Source organism: Oryctolagus cuniculus, chromosome 11, assembly GCF_964237555.1.
Source record: "Oryctolagus cuniculus chromosome 11, mOryCun1.1, whole genome shotgun sequence".
Taxonomy (NCBI): Eukaryota; Metazoa; Chordata; class Mammalia; order Lagomorpha; family Leporidae; genus Oryctolagus; species Oryctolagus cuniculus.
The window spans coordinates 25172944-25192895 of NC_091442.1; the positions used below are offsets into that span (position 1 = coordinate 25172944).

General features: G+C 52.7%; 1 protein-coding gene and 1 non-coding gene across 7 annotated transcripts in view; one reads left to right on the top strand and one right to left on the bottom strand.

Moving 5' to 3' along the window:
• COMMD7 (COMM domain containing 7) overlaps positions 1-19543 on the top strand; it is a 35674-nt gene extending 16131 nt beyond the window's left edge. For 3 of the 6 annotated variants that reach the window (XM_051845096.2, XM_051845097.2, XM_070051948.1), the window contains 6 exons: positions 16762-16818; positions 16904-16941; positions 17465-17555; positions 17844-17893; positions 18257-18305; positions 18846-19543. In XM_051845096.2, coding sequence (XP_051701056.2) covers positions 16762-16818; positions 16904-16941; positions 17465-17555; positions 17844-17893; positions 18257-18305; positions 18846-18922 — 362 coding nt within the window. In that variant the 3' untranslated portion in view covers positions 18923-19543. The other 3 variants (XM_051845094.2, XM_051845095.2, XM_070051947.1) reach the window with 1 other exon arrangement.
• Positions 8559-8636, bottom strand: LOC127491243 (small nucleolar RNA SNORD105). The gene has a single exon (XR_007919829.2). It is a non-coding gene; the product is annotated as a small nucleolar RNA SNORD105 (small nucleolar RNA).
• Positions 19544-19952: the final 409 nt, after the last annotated feature.

Here is a 19952-nt window from a genome sequence, read left to right on the forward strand (position 1 = left end):
CCTTCCATTGGTTCACTCCCCAAATGGCCGCTACGGCCGGCACACTGCACTGATCCTGTGGGGAGCAATCCGGACTAGACTGTTACTCGAATTAAGACTTATTCTATGCATCTGCTCTCCCACAATATGGCGCTGGGAGAGAAGTAAACAGCTTCCGCACAGCTGCCTCCAGTTCAACTAATAAATTGTAGGACTTGCTCCTGATTGGAGAGCAGCGTACTCGGCGTGTGGGCAGCCGAGTTAGGATTGGCGGAGGAGGACTATAAAGGAGGAGAGAGACGGCATGCACCAGGAACATCTATGGGGAACATCTAAGGGAACCCGTGCAGCCCCCGAGAGAACCGGCCGGCGGTGTGCCGCTCCCCTGCGGAAGTGGGGAATGCGGCCAGGGGGAACTGCCCTTCCACGGAGGTGGAAGGGATAGTAGCCAACCCGGGAAAAACCAGCAGCAAACCCGGGGAGGGCCGAGCAGACGAAAGAACAGCGCAGGGTCCTGGTTGCTCCTCCACGAAGAGGGGGAGCGACATAATGGTGCCGTGACTCGGATAGGAAACCTGACTCGGATAGGAAACCTAGCTCGGATAGGAAACCTGACTCGGATAGAAAACCTAGGACGGATAGGAAACTTAGGACGGATAGGAAACCTAGGAGGGAAGAAACGGGAAGAACTGGGAAATTACCGGAGAGAGAGACTAGCAAACAGCCTAGGGAAAAGCTATTGAAAGCCTAGGCATAGATTCGGATACGGACTACGGGGGGAAGCTGGGAGAAATCTCTAAGGTCGAAAGCGAAAGTGAAAGCTAGAACAAACAGACTCGGATGCAGACTGTGGGGAGAGGCCAGGAGAAATGAGGGAGGAGTATTGTTGGAAGAAAGCTTGGGGAAACATACCGGGTAGAGAAAAATGTTAGGGAAATTGAAGCCGCGGGGGGCAGGCCGAGGCGGAAACGAAAGCCACTTTGGGATTCTCAAGTTAGCCCGGGAATAGGGGGCGAAAAGTTGAAACCAGAAGCTGAGACGCAAGCCAGATTGGGATCCGTCTGATTAGCCCGGGGAGCAAAGGACGGGAAGCCAAACCGTGGGGCGGAGACGTACGCTGGGTTGAATTCGCCAGGCTAGCCCGGGGAACTTAGATTGAATCCTAGTGGCGGACACGTAAGCTACGCTGTGTTACTCGCGGAAGCCGCCGCGTGCAGAGAGAGCACGGGGCGTGAGTAGATAGGGAACGGGGCTGGCGTAGGCCGTGGTTCAGACGCGAAAGGGTTAAGCGTGGAGACCGCGGAGCGCGCGAAGCCGAGCCGCGCAAAGCCGGGAAGCTGCGCAGATGAGAGAGGCTCGCAGGCTGAAGCGGCGCAGAGCCGGGAACCCGCCAGCGGGGCGAGGTGCCGGAAAGCCGCAGGGATAAGAGAAACAGAAGTTTAGAAGTAAGATGAGAAAAATAGGAATGCTGGAAGATAGAAGTAAAATGGGAGAAATAGGAATGCCCGGAGATAGAGAAATAGAGAAATAAAAAGGCCTCCCTACAACACTGCAATGTGAGAGCTTGGATTCGGTCTGCCTAATCAAGTGAGGCGATGAGCACCTGCGGGCAGCTAGCAGCTTATGCGCCGCAGGTCACCGAAGACAGGCACGAATTAACATCAGTAAGGCTTCCCCACAATACAACCATTAGAAGGCTTGGATTCGGTCTGCCTGATTAAGGCGGTAAGCGCCAGCAAGCAGCTCGACCAGAGTATGAGCTGCAGGTCACCGAAGATAGGCACGAACCAACACTAATAAGTCTCCCCCACAATAAGGCAATGAGAAGGCTTGGATTCGGTTTGCCTGATAGGTCTTGTAAGTCCCCTGCAGGCAGAGCAGAGCATGCGCTGCAGGGCACCGAACACAGGCACGCATCAGCGCCTAAAAACCTCCTCACAACATGGCGAAGAGAGGACCCGGATTCGGTTTTCCTGATTGATAGGACTTGTAAGAGCCTGTGGCAACTCTAGCAAGTAGAGCAGAGTGTGTGCCGCGGGACACCGAAGACAGGCGCGTATCAACGCCAAAAATAAAAAGAAAGGGGGATCTGTGGGGAGCAATCCGGACTAGACTGTTACTCGAATTAAGACTTATTCTATGCATCTGCTCTCCCACAATATGGCGCTGGGAGAGAAGTAAACAGCTTCCGCACAGCTGCCTCCAGTTCAACTAATAAATTGTAGGACTTGCTCCTGATTGGAGAGCAGCGTACTCGGCGTGTGGGCAGCCGAGTTGGGATTGGCGGAGGAGGACTATAAAGGAGGAGAGAGACGGCATGCACCAGGAACATCTATGGGGAACATCTAAGGGAACCCTTGCAGCCCCCGAGAGAACCGGCCGGCGGTGTGCCGCTCCCCTGCGGAAGTGGGGAATGCGGCCAGGGGGAACTGCCCTTCCACGGAGGTGGAAGGGATAGTAGCCAACCCGGGAAAAACCAGCAGCAAACCCGGGGAGGGCCGAGCAGACGAAAGAACAGCGCAGGGTCCTGGTTGCTCCTCCACAAAGAGGGGGAGCGACAGATCCGAAGCCAGGAGCCAGGTGCCCCCTCCTGGTCTCCCATGGGGTGCAGGGCCCAAGGACCTGGGCCATCCTCCACTGCACTCCTGGGCCACAGCAGAGAGCTGGACTGGAAGAAGAGCAACCGGGACAGAATCTGGCGCCCCAACTGGGACTAGAACCCTGGGTGCCAGCGCCACAGGTGGGGGGTTAGCCTAGTGAGCCATGGTGCCGGCCTACCCCTAATTGTTTATTTTGGCATGTATCATCTGAAAAGTTGTCAGTGTTAATTTGGCAATCTAATTAATGTTAATTTGGGGGCTGGCGTTGTAACACAATTAGTTGAGCTCAGCTCTGCAGTGATGGCATCCTAGATCAGAGAGCCTATTCCCAGCTTCTCCATTTCAATCCAATTTCCTGCTAATGTGCCTGGGAAGGCAGCAGAGGGTGGCCCAGGTGCTCTCCCACTGCACCCATGTGGGAGACCCGGATGGGGTTCCTGTTTCTTCACTTCAGACTCGCCTCACCCTGGAGCTGTTAAAGGGCATTTGGGGAATGAATCACCAGATGGAAGATCTCTCTCTCTCTCTCTCTCTCTCTCTCTCTCTCTCTCTGTTATTCTGCCTTTAACATTTTTAAGGTTGGGGCAGCATTGTGGTGCAGCCAGCTATACCTCACTAGGGACACCAGCATCCCATATCGAAGTGCCGGTTCCAGTCCAGCTGCTCTGCTTCCAGTCCAGCTTCTTGCTACTGCTCCTGGGAAGGCAGCAGCAGAAGGCCCATAAACTTGGGACCCTGCCACCCACGTGGGAGACCCTGATAAACCTCTTGCTCTTGGCTTTGGCCTATCTCACAACTGGCTGTTGCAGCCACTTGGGGAGTGAAACAGTCGATGGACGATGTCTCTCTTTCTCTCTATGTCTCCCCCTCTCTCTGTGGCTCTGCCTTTCAAATAAATAAATAAATAAATAATTTTTTATTAAAAAAAAGAGATATAGGTTGACTAAAAGAAATCACATGCAGTCATCTAAAGAATGCAGTTGATGTGGAAAGAGCGTGGGAGGGGCCCAAGCACTCGGTCATCTGCTGCTGCTTTCCCAGGTGCATTAACAGGGAGCTGGATTGGAAGTGGAGCCGCCAGGACTCAAACCGGCACTCCAGTCCAGGATGCTGGTGTCACAGCATGGTGTCACAGCATGGGTCAGCTTGCTGTGCCACAGAGCCAGTCCCAAATTCATTTCCAATTTGCTGGACTTTTTACTTGTTCTGGTTTCTCAGCCTCAAATGACGCCACAGTGAGCATCCTTATGGCCTCTGGTACTCGTGCGTGTGAGTGTTTCTCGGGAGAGATGCTCCACGTGCGGCACTGAGTCTTTACTCTCGCTCTCTGGTCTGAGGGCCGAGACCTGTCTGCCGAACAGCTGCTGTGGGCCTGAACCTGCCCGAGACCTCTGGCGTCCATCGCCATGCCCACCCCACCCTGCCTGTTGGACCACCTTCCTTTGTTCCCAGCCCTGGAGCCCAGCCCCATGCTGACTTTTTCAGAAAGCCTTGCTCAGCCACTCAGGCCACAGGGGCCCTCGCTTCCTCTCAGCGTGTGCCATCTGCCTTTTGTCTGTAGCTATCATTTTGGACCATAGTCATTAGCAGGTCTCTCTTGTTTAAGCTGTTTCATATGTGTCTGTCTCCTGGCTCTAACAGAGAGTTCCTGGAACTCAGGAGTGGGTTTTCTTTTTCGTAAGTTGTGGTTGCACACTAAGTCTTTTTTTTTTTTTTTTTTTTTAAGGTTTGATTTATTTATTTGAACAGCAGAGTTAGGCAGAGAGAGAGAGAGAGAAAGGTCTTCCATCCACTGGTTCATTCCCCAGATGGCCGCAATGGCCAAGAGTCTCCTCTGGGTCTCCCACGCGGGTGCAGGGGCCCAAGGACTTGGGCCATCTTCTGCTGCCCTCCCAGGCCATAGCAGAGAGCTGGATCAGAAAAGGAGCAGCCAGCACTCGAACTGGCACTCACATGGGATGCCTGCACTGCAGGTGGTGGCTTTACCCGCTACGCCACAGCGCCGGCCTCACAAAGTCCAGACTTAAAGCAAGTAATTAGAATATGCTTGGTGAGTTGAACCAAAATGTTATGCTGTTGGGCTTATATTTTCAAGCAGGATTGTCAGTGTGTGTAGCAGATCATTTTCTGTAAGCACAGAGAACATCAAGGAATGCGTCACTTACAAGTAAGAGATGGGGGATGCGTCTTGGTCACGTCACATGATGTAACTACTGGGCTCTGGAAAAATGAGCCTCCAGGAGTAATAAGAGCAGTTTGTGATGGAGTTGTTAGAAATAAATGAATTAATATATGTAAGGCACTTAATACAGTGTTTGCTAAACTATAGCCTGTATTTAATATTTTTTTAAAGATTTATTTATTTATTTGAAAGGCAGAGTTATAGAGAGAGAGGGAGAGACACAGATCTTCCATCTGCTGGTTCATTCCCCAAAGGGCCCTGGAAGCCGGAAGCCTGGAACTGCATCCAGGTCTCCCAGGTGGGTCAGGTGCCCAAGCTCTAGGACCATCATCCAGTGCCTTCTCAGGCGCCTTAGCAGGAAGCTGAATTGGAAGAGGAGCAGCCAGGATCAGCGGTCCAATAGGATGCCAGCATCCCAAGCACCTTAGCGTGCTGTATCACAGTGCCAGCCCCTGAATTCATCTCTTGGCGAGTAGATGTTCCAGAGCCTTCCAGGGTCTCTGGCCTGCTGTCCTTCTCAGCTGTCAACAGTTTGAGAATTTGGCCCTTCCTTTGTTCTCCTGGCAGCATGACTTTCTAGGGCTCTCCTCTTGAGTCCCCGTTTCTCCTAGAACATTGTGCAAGCCTCTGGGATTGTAGCTGGCAGTGTCTTGGTTTAGCCCTTGGCTTTGCGCGTCTCTTTCCAGTCGCAAGGGCTGGCATCCTGGAACGAGTCCTTTGCCCCCATACCTGGTTACGGCAGTCACATCCCTGCCTCTGTTCTCCTGTCCCAGAGGCCCCTGTGCCCTGGGTCCTGTTCAGAAGGTAGTGCTTCCTTGTCATTCAAGGCCAAGGCCGCCCCCACCCCAACCTAACCTAAAATGTAAGAGCCGCAGGCTTCCTCTCCTCACGCTCTCCTTCTCCTGGTCGCACCTGTGCAGTAGACTTTGGTAGAAGTCAGCTTCTTTAGAGCTGGAGAGCCGGGGAACCCACCGGACCAGTCTCCCCAAGTTGATGGTCCATCAATAAAAGGCTTGAGTGATCAGAGTCAAAGGACTGTCCCCCTTCCCCCAGCACTGGAGCCTTGGGGAGTCACACAACATTAACATAGCTCAGATTCTAAGAAGTCCTGCAGTAAAGAAACCTGTTTAACCAGTGTCTGAGAGACACAGTTAACCATGGAACTCCCTTTTTTTTGTCAGGGGGAGGGCCAAGTAAAAGCTATGTAAAGCTGATCTTGGTGGGGTTCTCTATCTAGGTTTTTTTTCCTTTTACTATTTAGTATATAATTTTTTATAAAAATATTTATTTATTTATTTGAAACGCAGAGTTACAGAGAGGCAGAGGCAGAGAGAAAGAGAAATTGAGAGAGAGAGGTCTTCCATCCACTGGTTCACTCCCTGGATGGCTGCAATGGCTGGAGCTGTGCTAATCCAAAGCCAGGAACTTCTTCTGGGTCTCCCATGTGAGTGCAGAGAGCTGGATCGGAAGTGGAGCAGCTGAGACTCGAGCCGGCGCCCATATGGGATGCCGGCACTGCAGGTGGCAGCTTTACCTGCCACACCACAGCACTGAGGGTCCTCCTATCCATTCTTCCTCTCTGCTCTCCAAATTGTATTATTTTAAAGAAATATATTTTAGCCAGCACCGTGGCTCAATAGGCTAATCCTCCGCCTGCGGTGCCGGCACCTCGGGTTCTAGTCCCGGTCGGGGCGCCAGATTCTGTCCTGGTCGCTCCTCTTCCAGGCCAGCACTCTGCTGTGGCCCGGGAGTACAGTGGAGGATGGCCCAAGTGCTTGGGCCCTGCACCCGCATGGGAGACCAGGAAAAGCACCTGGCTCTGGCTTCGGATCACCTGGCTTCTGCCTTCAGATCGGTGCGGAGTGCAGGCCGCAGCGCACTGGCCGCAGCAGCCATTGTGGGGTGAACCAACAGAAAAAAGGAAGACCTTTCTCTCTGTCTCTCTCTCACTGTCCGCTCTGCCTGTCAAAAAAAAAAAAAAAAAAAAAAGAAAAAGAAAAAGAAAAAAAGAAAGAAAGAAATGTGTTTCATTCTCAAATACCTATTTATCTGTCCCTAAAAGATAAAGGATTTTTCCCTTATCAGACCACAATGCCATTATCATACCTGAAAGGAAAATATGCAGTCAGTGTCCAAGTGTCCCCATTGTCTCCTGCATTGTTTGTTTACGAATGGCTCTTCTTGCATTTGGTGGCAGGCTGACCCTCCTGAGCCACCTTGCTTATTCACTAGGGCTGCTGTGACACCTGGAGCCAAGTTCCTTGCTGTGTGTGTGAATCAGTTTCTTCAGCAATAAACGGAGCTGATGGTACCTCATATGTTGTTCTAAGGATGGAGAAAGAAGCAAGTGAAAAATGCCCACTTCAATATGTGGTCCTTGCATTGCTGCTAATATTGTGACTGTCATTATCATTGTGTGGTATCTCCTTGGCAAGATTAGAAAGTAAAGCTACCACCTACGGTGCTGGCATCCCATGTGGGCACTGGTTCCAGTCCCACCTGCTCCACTTTTTTTTTTTTTTTTTAAGATGTATTTTGAAAGGCAGAGTTACAGAGAGGCAGAGCAGAGGCAGAGAGGTCTTCCATCTGCTGGTTCACCCCCCAACTGGCTGCAAGGGCCAGAGCTGAGCCAATCCAAAGCCAGGAGCCAGGCACTTCTTCCGGGTTTACCATGTAGGTGCAGGGGCCCAAGGACTTGGACCATCTTCCACTGCTTTCCCAGGCCACAGCAGAGACCCCGATTGGAAGTGGAGCAGCCGGGACTCAAACCGGGGCTTGTGTGGGAAGCCGGCACTGCAGGCAGAGCTTTACCAGCTCTCGGCTGTGGCCTGGGAAAGCAGTAGAAGATGACCCAAGGCCGGCTGCGCCGAGGCTCACTAGGCTAATCCTCCGCCTGCGGCACTGGCATCCCGGGTTCTAGTCCCAGTTGGGGCACTGGATCCTGTCCCAGTTGCTCCTCTTCCAGTCCAGCTCTCTGCTGTGGCCCAGGAGGGCAGCGGAGGATGGCCCAAGTGCTTGGGCCCTGCACCCACATGGGAGACCAGGAGGAAGCACCTGGCTCCTGGCTTTGTATCAGCGCAGCACGCAGGCCGTAGCGGCCATTGGGGGGTGAACCAACAGAAGGAAGATCTTTCTCTCTGTCTCTCTCTCTCTCACTGTCTAACTCTGCCTGTCAAAAAAAAAAAAAAAAAAGATGATGCTCTAAGTCCTTGGGCCCCCTACACCAGTGTGGGAGACCCGAAAGAAGCTCCTGGCTCCTGGCTTCCGATAGCCCAGCTCCAGCCATTGCAGCCATTTGGAGAGTGAACCAGCCTATGGACGACCTCTCTCTGTATACCTCTGTCTCTCTCTATCTGTAATGCTGACTTTCAAATAAGTAAGTCTTTAAAAAAGCAAGCAGGCGGCCGGCGCCGCGGCTCACTAGGCTAATCCTCCGCCTAGCGGCGCCGGCACACCGGGTTCTAGTCCCGGTCGGGGCGCCGGATTCTGTCCCGGTTGCCCCTCTTCCAGGCCAGCTCTCTGCTGTGGCCAGGGAGTGCAGTGGAGGATGGCCCAAGTGCTTGGGCCCTGCACCCCTTGGGAGACCAGGAAAAGCACCTGGCTCCTGGCTCCTGCCATCGGATCAGCGCGGTGCGCCGGCCACAGCGCGCCGGCCGCGGCGGCCATTGGAGGGTGAACCAACGGCAAAGGAAGACCTTTCTCTCTGTCTCTCTCTCTCACTGTCCACTCTGCCTGTCAAAAAAAAAAAAAAAGCAGGCAGGAAGGCCTCTGTTTAAGCATGTTTTTATTTTTTCTTCCCTTGCCCCACACTTATTTACTTTGAAGCCAAAATCATGGCAGCTCAGAGGTGCATGGTTCGTAGTGAGAGGCTGGTTTTTGTTTTAATATTTACCAATTTGTGGGTGATCAGTAACTTTTTTTCTTTTACAAAAAGTTAATAATTCCCCTTCTCTACTTCCCACAGAGTTCTTTCTGGCTGGAGAAAAAAAGATTAACATTGAACAGTAGTCACAAGTGGTATTTAATCAGATGTTGAATTAAGTCCCCAAACTGCCAGCCTCCTCCTGCTGTGTGGCTCTGCCTGCTCCACGGCTTTTCCCTTAGGGTTCTCCCTGTGGCTTCCTCGTTGCGTTGTTGCCAGTTTTCCTCCTCCCAGTACCCTGTGAGCCTGGCAAGGGCATTTTCCAGGATCCAGCCCAGTGCTGGCACAGGGCAGGTGCTTCGTGTGTGTGTGCGCGTGTGTGCATACGTGTGTGTGCGTACGTGTGTGTGTGTGTAGTGGCTGAGCCTCCCAGGGTGTGTGTGTGTGTGTGTGTAGTGGCTGAGCCTCCCAGGGTGTGTGTGTGTGTGTGTGCGTGTGTGCAGTGGCTGAGCCTCCCAGGGTGTGTGTGTACGTGTGTGTGTGTAGTGGCTGAGCCTCCCAGGGTGTGTGTGTGCGTGTGTGTGCGTGTGTGTGTGCGTGTGTGTGTGTGTGTAGTGGCTGAGCCTCCCAGGGTGTGTGTGTGCGTGTGTGCATGTGTGTGTGTGTGCAGTGGCTGAGCCTCCCAGGGTGTGTGTGTGTGCGCGTGTGTGTGTGTGCGTGTGTGTGTGTGTGTGTGTAGTGGCTGAGCCTCCCAGGGTGGATTCAGCCATGGCTTCGGGGTCGGTGACTGTCGGGATGCAGGTGGCTCACTCCCCTCCCGCATCTGCTTGTTCTTCTGAGCTTTCACGTGGCCTCTGCTGTGGTTTGGGTGTGCTCGTCCCCCAAGGGTCCAGTGTGGCACTGTGGGAGCTGATGAGACCCCCCAAGAGGCGGGGCTTGGTGGGCAGTCCTTAGGTCATTGGAGCTGCCACCTTCCGAGGGAATGCTGCCCTCTGGAGTGAGCTCTTGTTAGGAAGGCCTGAGTCTGCCTGGCTTCCTATTCATGCTTGCTTCTTCTTCTTTTTTTTTTTTTTAAAAAAGGTTTATTTTACTTATTTAAAAGACAGAGTTAAACAGAGAGGTAGAGACAGAGAGAGAGAGAGAGTCTTCCATCTGTTGGTTCACTCCCCAGATGGTCGCAATGGCCAGAGCTGTACCGATCCAAAGCTGGAAGCCAGGAGCTTCTTCCGGGTCTCCCACGTGCATGCAGGGGCCTAAGCACTTGGGCCATCTTCCACTGCTTTCCCAGGCCACAGCAGAGAGCTGGATCTGAAGTAGAGCAGCCGGGTCTTGAACTGGCGTCCATATGGGATACCGGCTCTGCAGGCTGGGGCTTTAACCCACTGCGCCACAGCGCTGGCCCCTCATGCTTGCTGCTGCTGCTGCTGCTGCTGCTGCTGCTGCTTCTTCTTCCTTTTTTTTTTTTTTTTTTTTTTTTTTACCAAAGGATTAAGTGTGCTGTATTATCATGAGTAAGGACAATGCACTGCAGTAGTAAGCACGTCATCGATACATAGAATATTCTATCATCAGAACACAGGTACAAAATAAGTTATCCTTGCATTGTTTCCCATCCCAGGAGGAGCACAGCATACAAAGTGAGTGGACAGAGCGGCCAGGGAGCAAGCCAGGGGAGAGGTCGTGGAGGGGGCTGTAGGGCACTGAGTGTGGCGGGGATTTGCCCAGGACAGGTCAGAGTCCTTGGGGACGCCACAGGGAAGGAGACCCCAGACCTCTCCAGTTAGCCTGCTGTGAGTGAGCACAAAGTCCCACCTGATCCATCATGCTTGCTTCTTAATGTGCATGGTCCACCATTCACCATGGGGGAGCCTGTGCTGTGCGCTCTGAACTCACAGCCTCCAAAACTGTGATCTAAATACATATTTTCTTCCTAGCAAACCACCACAGGTATTTTATTACAGCAACAAAACGCCAAGTGATTCCACGTTGTCCTGTTCTTCAGGCCTCCCTGATGACTCCGAAAAGGCTCACTTAGATTTTTGGCTGGAAGAACAATGTTTAATGCTTCTTAACTGACTCTTGGGAAAGCTGAAATCCTCCCCCTCCCTTACACCCATTTTGTCCCCTGCGCTGTTTGACAGCTTTAGTCACCACCCAAGGGACCGGCGTTGTGGCGCAGCCGGTGAAGCTGCTGCCTGCGATGCTGGCATCCCAGATGGGCGCTGGTTCGAGTCCTGGCTGCTGCACGTTGATCCAGCTCCCTGCTAATGTGCCTGGGAAAGCAGCCGGTCGTGTCCACTTGGGGAGTGGACCAGCAAATGGAAGATCTCTCTCTCTGTCTCTCCCCCTCTCTCTCTGTAATTTAAATAAATAAAAGCAAAATCCACCCGAGAGATAGTTTTCTGCACCCAAAGAAGAGCATCCCAGTTTTCTCCAGGTGACGTGCTGGTGACTCCAGCCTGGTATTTGTAAAATGTTCCTTCTGCTAGATACGGCGTCAAGGCTACCGGCCTGCTTTATGGGTGCCATTACGAAGAACAAAGGAAAAAGCTGGAAAGAGCTAGAAGCTTGAGGTCTAGCGTGATGCAAGTGTCCTTTCAGAGTGTGGCTCCTGCCTGGCCACAGTAGCTTCGGTATGGAGAGCTTGCTGTTTGTCCCTTGGAGCTTGGTGGCCTTGGTGGCCTTCTGTGTCAGTCACCGTCAAGTGATACCACTTTAACAAGCAGCCTAGAAGAATGACCGGGAGTGGAAGGGCCCGTGTTGTGTTGTGGTGCAGCCTGAGACACTAAAAACCCACGTCAGCACGCCGGTTCAAGTCCTGTCTGCGCCACTGCTGATCCAGCGTCTTGTTAATGTGCCTGGGCCAGCAGCAGAAGGTGTCTCATGTCCTTGGGCCCCTGCCACACACGTGGGAGGCCAGGCTGGAGTTCCTGGCTCCTGGCTTTGGCAGAGCCATTTGGAGAATCCCCTTCTCTCTGTCTCTTCCTCTCTCTGCATCACTTTGACTTTCAATATAAGTAAAATAAGTAAATAAAAAAACTCAGGTGTGGGCACCCTCTGGCCTGTAAGCTGTTTGGCTTTGCTTCTTGCTGGCTGTTGTGTGATTCATTTAACTGATTGCTTTCGAAGTAACATTTTTAATTATAGAAATGTACAAGAAAGGGAACAAAAATGATCCACAATTCTTCCACTTGCACATAAACAAACACACACATATTTAGAAAAAAAATTTATATAGCAAAAAGGAAGAAAATGAAAAAGTTCCATCCAGTCAGTCCCTTTCTCCAATGATGTGCACCCTTAAGTTTTTTGTCAGTATGTTCAAAAACTAAAACGCGTTTTACATCTGCTAACTTAGCTATTGGATAAGGATAGAATTCAAAATCTAAATAAGGATCTGCTACAGCCGATTTCATTACCCAAAGGGAAGACTGTGTAACTGCTCTGTACTTTTCCTTTTTTAAAAATTACATTTTGCAAACTGGCAACACTGAGTTATTTCTTTTTCTTCTTCTTCTTTTTTTCTTTTTTTTTTTTTTAATCTTTTTGACAGGCAGAGTGGACAGTGAGAGAGAGAGACAGAGAGAAAGGTCTTCCTTTGCCGTTGGTTCACCCTCCAATGGCCGCCGCGGCCAGCGCACCGTGCTGATCCGATGGCAGGAGCCAGGTGCTTTTCCTGGTCTCCCATGGGGTGCAGGGCCCAAGCACTTGGGCCATCCCCCACTGCGCTCCCTGGCCACAGCAGAGAGCTGGCCTGGAAGAGGGGCAACCGGGACAGAATCCGGCGCCCCGACCAGGACTAGAACCCGGTGTGCCGGCGCCGCAAGGCGGAGGATTAGCCTAGTGAGCCGTGGCGCTGGCCTCTTTTTCTTCTTAAAGGCTGCAGAGTATTCCATTGTGTGACTTTTCTATCATGTTTTCATCGAAGGACAACAGTAAACAGTGCAGGGTGCTTTTTTAGGAGCTTGGTGTACAGCAGTGGTGGGAACCAAACCAAGTTCTTGTTCTCACTGAACTGATGTGCTAGTGAAAAAAAGGACAATAGACATAATGTTGGTTATAAACACAAAACAGCAGTGGGGGATGGTATTTGGTACAATAGTTAGGATGCCATGTGGTATGCCTGTATCCTGGGTTCGAGTTACAGCTTCACTTCCAATTCCACTTTCCCGCTAATGTACACCCTGGGTGACAGGAGGTGATGGCTCAAGCAACTGGGTCCCTGCCACCCGTATATGGGAGACCCAGATGGAGTTCCTGGCGCCTGGCTTCAGCCTAACCCAGCCCCTGCAGTTGAGAGTGTTTGGAGAGTGAACTAACACATAGGAGTCCTCTCTCTCTCTTCCTTACAAATAAATGAAAACCAGTTTTTAAGAACCGGTATGGGGGAGAAGCAGTGCCATTTTAAATGGAGTGCTCTGGATCCGCTCAGGAGGGTCAGGTTCAAGCAGAGCATGAGCTGTGTGCGAGTCTGAGGAAGAGTTCCCAGCAGAGGGGACAGCAGGGACAATCACCTGTGTGGCTTAGCGTGAGGGATCTTCCAAAAGCTGGTGGAGGGACAAGCATTTGGCTTAGCATCTAAGCTGCCTGCTGAGACGCCTGCATCCCCTGTTGGACGCCTGGGTCTGAGTCCAGGCTCTGGCTCCAATTCTAGGCTCCTGCTCAGGTGCAGTCTGGGAGGCAGCCGGTGATACCCAAGTAGGCAGCTGCATACAGTCAACTGCTTCCCAGTTCCCGCTTCCACCTGGCCTTTGTGAGTGAGTGACAAAGAAACCAGTGCATGGGAGCGTCCTCTCCCGCCCGGCCCCCCTCCACCTTTCAAACAAAGCAATACAACAACTTTTGAGAAGCTCATGGAAAATTGTATAATGAAAAACTACGCATGGTAAGGGTCCTTATCTTAAGATCATATCTGAAAAGCATAGCGAGAGAGTGGAAAACACAGAGAGAAAGACATCTTCCATCCTCTGGTTTATTCCCCAAATGGCCGAAGCCAGGAGCCTGGGACTCTGTGGAGATCTCCACATGGAGAGCAGGAGCCCAAGCACACAAGGAGGCTTCTGCTCTCTCAAGTGCATCAGCAGGGAGCTGGATTGGAAGTGGAGCAGTAGGAGGGGGACCAGTGCTCACATGGGATGCCAGTGTCACAGGCAGCAGCTTAACCTGCCGCACCACATCCCTTGCTCCCCCAAGCTTATCTTCCTTGCTTTCTTTTATTAAAGGTTTATTTATTTACTTGAAAGGCAGAGTTCCAGAGAGAGGGAGAGAGAGAGAGAGAGAGATCTTCTGTCCTCTGGTTCACTCCCCAGATGGCCCCAAGGACCGGGGCTGGGCCAGGCTGAAGCCAGGAGCGAGAGGCCTCCTCTAGGTCTCCCACCTGGGTGCAGGGGCCCAAGCATTCAGGTCATCTTCCAGTGCTTTCCCAGGTGCATTCCCAGGGAGCTGGGTCGGAAGCGGAGCAGCCAGGTCTCCAACCGGTGCCCGCCATGAGACGCCAGCTTCACAGGTGGAGGCTTGAAACGCCATACCACAACTCCAGCTCCACTTAGTGACCTCCTTCCCCACCACGCGCATTGCTAAAGAGCTTCCCCAGTGCAGCTCCGTGGGCTTTTTGAGGCATATCTTTGGATGAAGTTTCGGCAGTACAGTTTATAACTTATTTATTTAATTTATTTGAAAGAATTACAGAGAGAGGGAAAGATAGAGCCAGGGAAGTCTTTCACCCACTGGTTCACTTCCCAAGTGGCCGCAACAGCCAGGCTGAAGCCAGGAGCCGGGAACTTCATCCTGGTCTCCCGCACGGGTGGCGGGGCCCCAAACACATGGGCCATCCTTAGCTGCCTTTCTCAGGCCATTAGCAGGGAACTGAATCGGAAGTGGAGCAGCCAGGACTCATTCCGGCAGCCATGTGGGATTCCGGTGTCACAGGCAGTGGCTTCACCCGCTATGCCACACTGGCCATCCCTAGTACAATTGTTGACTGTATGCAGTTGCCAAATTTTCTCCTGTAAAAAGCTTAATCTTTCTGATCTTCAGTTTCCTGTTAAATTAAAGGTTACAGTCATAATCCCCACTTTACAGTCTTTTGGGATCATGAGGCAGAATACTGGGTTTGAGGTGGATATAAACTAAGGAGCAGTTCTCCTGGGAGCTGTGAGTTAATTGGATTGGCTAGGAAGCAGGCCCTGTCAGGCAGGGCCTTTGTGGCCGAGTTTCCTGGGGTCTTGCTGCTTTATTTCCCTGTGGCTTCCTTGCCCAGCCTGATTTTGGAGATAAAAGATTTCCTCTCTTTGTTTACAGGGTTGATCTCACAGCCTTTAGGATTGTGTTTCTGGGGTGGGGCGGGGGTGGGGCCTTGGGCTTAGGGTGTAGTTTCAGGGCCCTCCCTTCATGGAGGTGGATGGCCTCCCAGTCTTTAACTGATCATCTTCTGGTAGACTAAGTGGAAAAACTTTAACTGGTCGCCAAATTACGACTCTAGGCTGCAGCTTGGGGATGAAAGGTTGAGAAGCCCGATTGCTGGCTACACTGTTTTCAGGAGTCACAGCAGAACAATGCGGGCTCCACAGGGGAGTGCTCCTAGGGCCTCCGAGGGGAAGCTGTGACAGCCCCTTTGGAAGTGACTTGTGCTCTGTAGAGGCCAAACTGGTCAGTCCCTCTTAGTACACCGTGCGAAGGCCGTTTCCTAGGCCAGTGCTGCCCGGGAGGATGGAACTGACCTGTGGCCTGTGGCCTGTGCTCTCCAGGACAGTGCTCACCGGCCCTGCATGCTACTGAGCTCTCGAAACAGCTGGTGCAACTGGAGAGCAGAATTCTACATTTTACGTAATTTTCATTAAAATTTAAGTAGCCTCATGGGACATGTTGCATCCTGCGGTTTTAGGCTGCTACACCTGTGCCCAGCCTGCTGCTGAACCCGGCCCTGCCTCTTGGTTCCTGGAATCTGTAGCCTTCTTCATCCCTCAGATCCGTTACTCCATCCCCAAGCCCAAAAAGCCCCTCACTTGCTGCAGGAGTGGATAAACGTGCCGAAACAGCAAACACAACGTGTGCTGTCATTCTTGCTCTCCAGGGCTCCTGGGGACACAGAGAGACCTTCCATCCACTGGTTCATTCCCCCGATGGCCAGGGCTGGGCCAGGTCTAACACAAGAGCCAGGAGCTTCATTCAGGTCTCCCACGTGGGTGGGTGGCAGGGACCCAACACTCGAGCCATCTGCTGCTGTTCTTCCCTGGCTGTTAGCAGTGAGCTGGATCAGAAGTGGTGCCATATGGGATGCTGGTGTCATAAGTGGCAACTTAACCCACCCGAACATATTCCTTTTGTCCTCTGTGTCACACAGATTACGTCCATTAAATTCTTTTTTTTTTTTAATTTTTTTTTTTGACAGGCAGAGTGGACAGTGAGAGAGAGAGACAGAGAGAAAGGTCTTCCTTTGCCGTTGGTTCACCCTCCAATGGCCGCCGCGGCCGGCGCGCTGCGGCCGGCGCACCGCACTGATCCGATGGCAGGAGCCAGGAGCCAGGTGCTTTTCCTGGTCTCCCATGGGGTGCAGGGCCCAAGCACCTGGGCCATCCTCCACTGCACTCCCTGGCCACAGCAGAGAGCTGGCCTGGAAGAGGGGCAACCAGGACAGAATCCGGCGCCCCAACCGGGACTAGAACCCGGTGTGCCGGCGCCGCTAGGCGGAGGATTAGCCTAGTGAGCCGCGGCGCCGGCCTTATGTCCATTAAATTCTTAGCACCGGCATTGAGGTGCAATGGGTTAATCCTCCACCTGTGGCGCTGGCATCCCATGTGCTGCTGGTTCAAGTCCCAACTGCTCCTCTTCCAATCCAGCTCTCTGCTATGGCCTGGGAAAGCAGTGGAAGATGGGCTAGGTGCTTGGGCCCTGCACCCGTGTAGGAGACCCGTGTAGGATTGACGCAGCTCCGGCCTTTGTGGCCATCTGGGGAGTGAACCAGCAGATGGAAGACCTTTCTCTCTCTCTCTCTCTGTTTCTCTCTCTCTGCCTCTGCCTCTGCCTCTCACTATCTATAACTTTACCTCTCAATTAAATAAAATGTTAAAAAAAAATAAATTCTTATCGCTGACTCATTCATTGGTTGGCTTCTTCTAACTGATTCGCCTGCTTCCCAGGTGCCTTGAAGAAGAGCCTGACGGCAGAGCAGGTCCGGGCGGATCTCCTGACTCTGGGTAGGTCACCCGCCTGGCATCGGGCGTCGTCGGCAGGGCTTCTGCAGCTGCTCCTTATGTTAATGAGCCCTCTGTTCTCTTACAGGTCTTAGTGAGGAGAAAGCCACTCACTTTTCTGAAAAGGTATAATTCCTCTTAATCAAGGTTAAGATCCCTTGCTTTTATTTCCTGAAAAGAAAAGGAAAATGCTGACTAAGGCAGAACTCTCATTGTGTCGTTTCATTTGCCTTCACACAAATGACGAATATAGAACTTTTAGCCACCAGCACTATTTGCTGCGTCTGTTTCTTCTCTGATTTGGCTGAATTTAAATGTCATATGGTTTACCGTTTGGAATGAAATAAAGCATTGCTGTGAGCGGGTGTTTCCTGCCTCTGTCCCCTCCTGGTCCTCCAGTCCCGCACAGATAGGCCGCCCCCGGGCTCTGCACTCTGCCCCCTCCTGGTCCACCAGTCCCGCACAGATAGGCCGCCCCCGGGCTCTGCACTCTGTCCCCTCCTGGTCCCCCAGTCCCGCACAGATAGGCCGTCCCCGGGCTCTGCACTCTGCCCACTGTCTGTGGAGACACTGCACAGGGCTGTGTTTGGGGCAGTATCAGGAGGGGGGGTTCTGTGGTTGTGACTTTGGTTTTGTGCTTTTGTTCTAGTGGAAGCAGAATGCCCCCACCCTTGCTCAGTGGGCCGTAGGCCAGACTCTGATGATTAACCAGCTTATAGACATGGAGTGGAAGTTTGGAGGTAACGAGTTCGAGCCCGCCCTGGGTCATTTTGGGTGGCAGAGGCTTTTGGATAGCCTCGGTTGGGGAGACAGGGCCTCAGTCCTCTCCACCGCTGGGGCCAGCCGCGGCCTTTTCTCTGCCGGCCGTGTCAGCAGCTGTTTCTATCCCTGGCTCCCTTGGGTGACTTCCTGAGCACATCTTGTGTGCTCATAGTGCCCCTCCCCCATGGCTCCTGCGGGAAACCACAGAACTGGGGTCTTCAAGGTAAGCTCCCAGTCAGCTCTTATTTCTCTCTTGTGTGTCGCAGTGACGTCTGGGAACAGTGAACTGGAGAAAGTAGGAAGTATTTTTTTACAAGTAAGTCTGCTCCTCAGCCTTAACATGGATAGTTTTTGACTTGATTAAAAATTATTAAATTGACATTTGAATTTCTTTAAATACCCATTTAAATGGGTGTTCTACCACCGTGCTTTGTCCATGTCAGTGTGGCCAGCTAAAGCCTCGGTCACTGGCGTGCCCGCTCTGACTAGTGGACCCTAACAGTGTTCCCAGAAGTTTGCTCCTGGGGACTCTTGCTGGTGGACCACCCAGGCTGCTTCCGTGCAGCCCTCAAGCGAGAGGCTGATGCTTCTGTGTTTCATAAGGTGAAAGAAAATAGAGAATTTCTTTGCTCAATTGTCTCCATTTTAATTTGAATTTCTTTCTTTCTTCCCCACTCAGTTAAAGTTGGTGGTTAAGAAAGGAAATCAGACTGAACATTTGTACCTAGGTGAGTGTGAGTTTCCATGGGCGCCTTCTCACCTTTTCCATGTTCCTTCAGCCAGCGGCGTACGCAGCTCACCGCACAGGTCGTCTCTTGCAGAAAAGGTCCCAGCCACACGGTGGAGTCGCCATGCCGCTGCCTGTGCACGCGGAAGCCATGGACGGGGCGGGGGGCGGGGGGCGTGTTACTAAGCCTTTGGCAGGCTGGCGACCCCACAGTTGAGGAGCCTTTTGGACAAGGGGAAAGGTGGGGCAGGAACAGCTGGCATCCGAGGAGCCCTGGCCGGAGATGTGGGTCCCGCGTCCTGAACGACGCCCTTTCGTCTCTGCAGTGGGGCTGTGCCATGTTAACACAGCCTCTTTTGGAAGAGGGAGCTGAGGGCCTCCTGCGTTCAGGGCTCTCACTTCCTCATTACAGGGAATTACCCATCAATAACTGCTTAGGAGTCCTAAGCCAAAACAGAGAAGGTCTGGGTGGAAACTGATTTTCATGGGTGATTCGGTGGAGTTGGAAACACTGACCTGAAGCTGGGTTTTTTCTCCCCAGAATTAACCTTGCCTCAGTTCTACAGCTTCCTGCACGAGATGGAGCGAGTCAGAGCCAGCATGGAGTGTTTCAGCTGATGTCTGTTCCCCCGCGTCCCGGGACCCCTCCTGCCTCCGTCCCGACTGCTCTGGGAGGCACCTCCCTCCCGGCCTTGGGGTGCTCCACGCCGCTGCTGGCTCCTGGGAGTCAGGTGCAGAGGCTCCTGAACAACCCCGGGATCCAGCCCTGGCTCCCCGTAAAGACGTTGGCAAGGCGACACCGCCTGTCTCCCAGGACGCAGCGAGGCGCTCCCACAGGCTGCTCACCCAGGTTCAGGGCAGCAAGTCAACCGCCGCCTCCCGATCCAAGTCCTCAGAAAGCTAAAGGTGCCATCTCGTGATGCTACGCGGATAACCCCTCTCCCCAGAAGCAGTGCTCCTTATGGCCAAGGAAGAGGCAGGCTGCGTGAGTGACACTGGCAGTGCCCCCGGCCACTGGATGTCTCCTGCTGGTGCCTTGCCGTTGGTTTTTAATGAGTCACCTGTGTCTAGATCCCTGATCGGTCTCTGAAAAGAAGAGAGGCTAAACTCCGCCCCCACTTCCGGTGTTGTCCAGTGGTATTGTAGTAAGACAGGATGTTGAGGCTACCGGAGCTTGTTTTGGTTCAGGCTGACCACGTCTCGGTTAGACGATGAATAAAAAGCTCGTGAAGGTCTTGACCCAGTTCTTCTCGCATGGATTAGAGTCACCTGCTCCTCAGAGAGCTGGGCGGGGGCCCCTTTCCAGATGTCTCTCCCTCGTTTCAGTGGAAGCCCAGGGCGTAGGGTGAAACCCGCTGCGGTCCGAAGTTGGAATCTGTGGGAGCAGCTCCCGGGGACCCGGCTGACAGCATCCAGATGAGTGCTTTGTGCCCTGCTGACTTCAGCCCTCCTCCTCCTTGCCTCTCCCCCAGGCCTCAGATACCTGACTTTTTAAGAGATGACGCGTGCCTTCAGCTCCGAAGATCCCGTGCGAAGTTATTACTCCCGCCCTGCTCCCTTTCCCCGGTCCTCTTCCCCAGAGGCAGCCAGGACTTTCTGTGCTCTGGAGACAATTGCTGCACTTGCAAATATATGTGCGTATACTTTG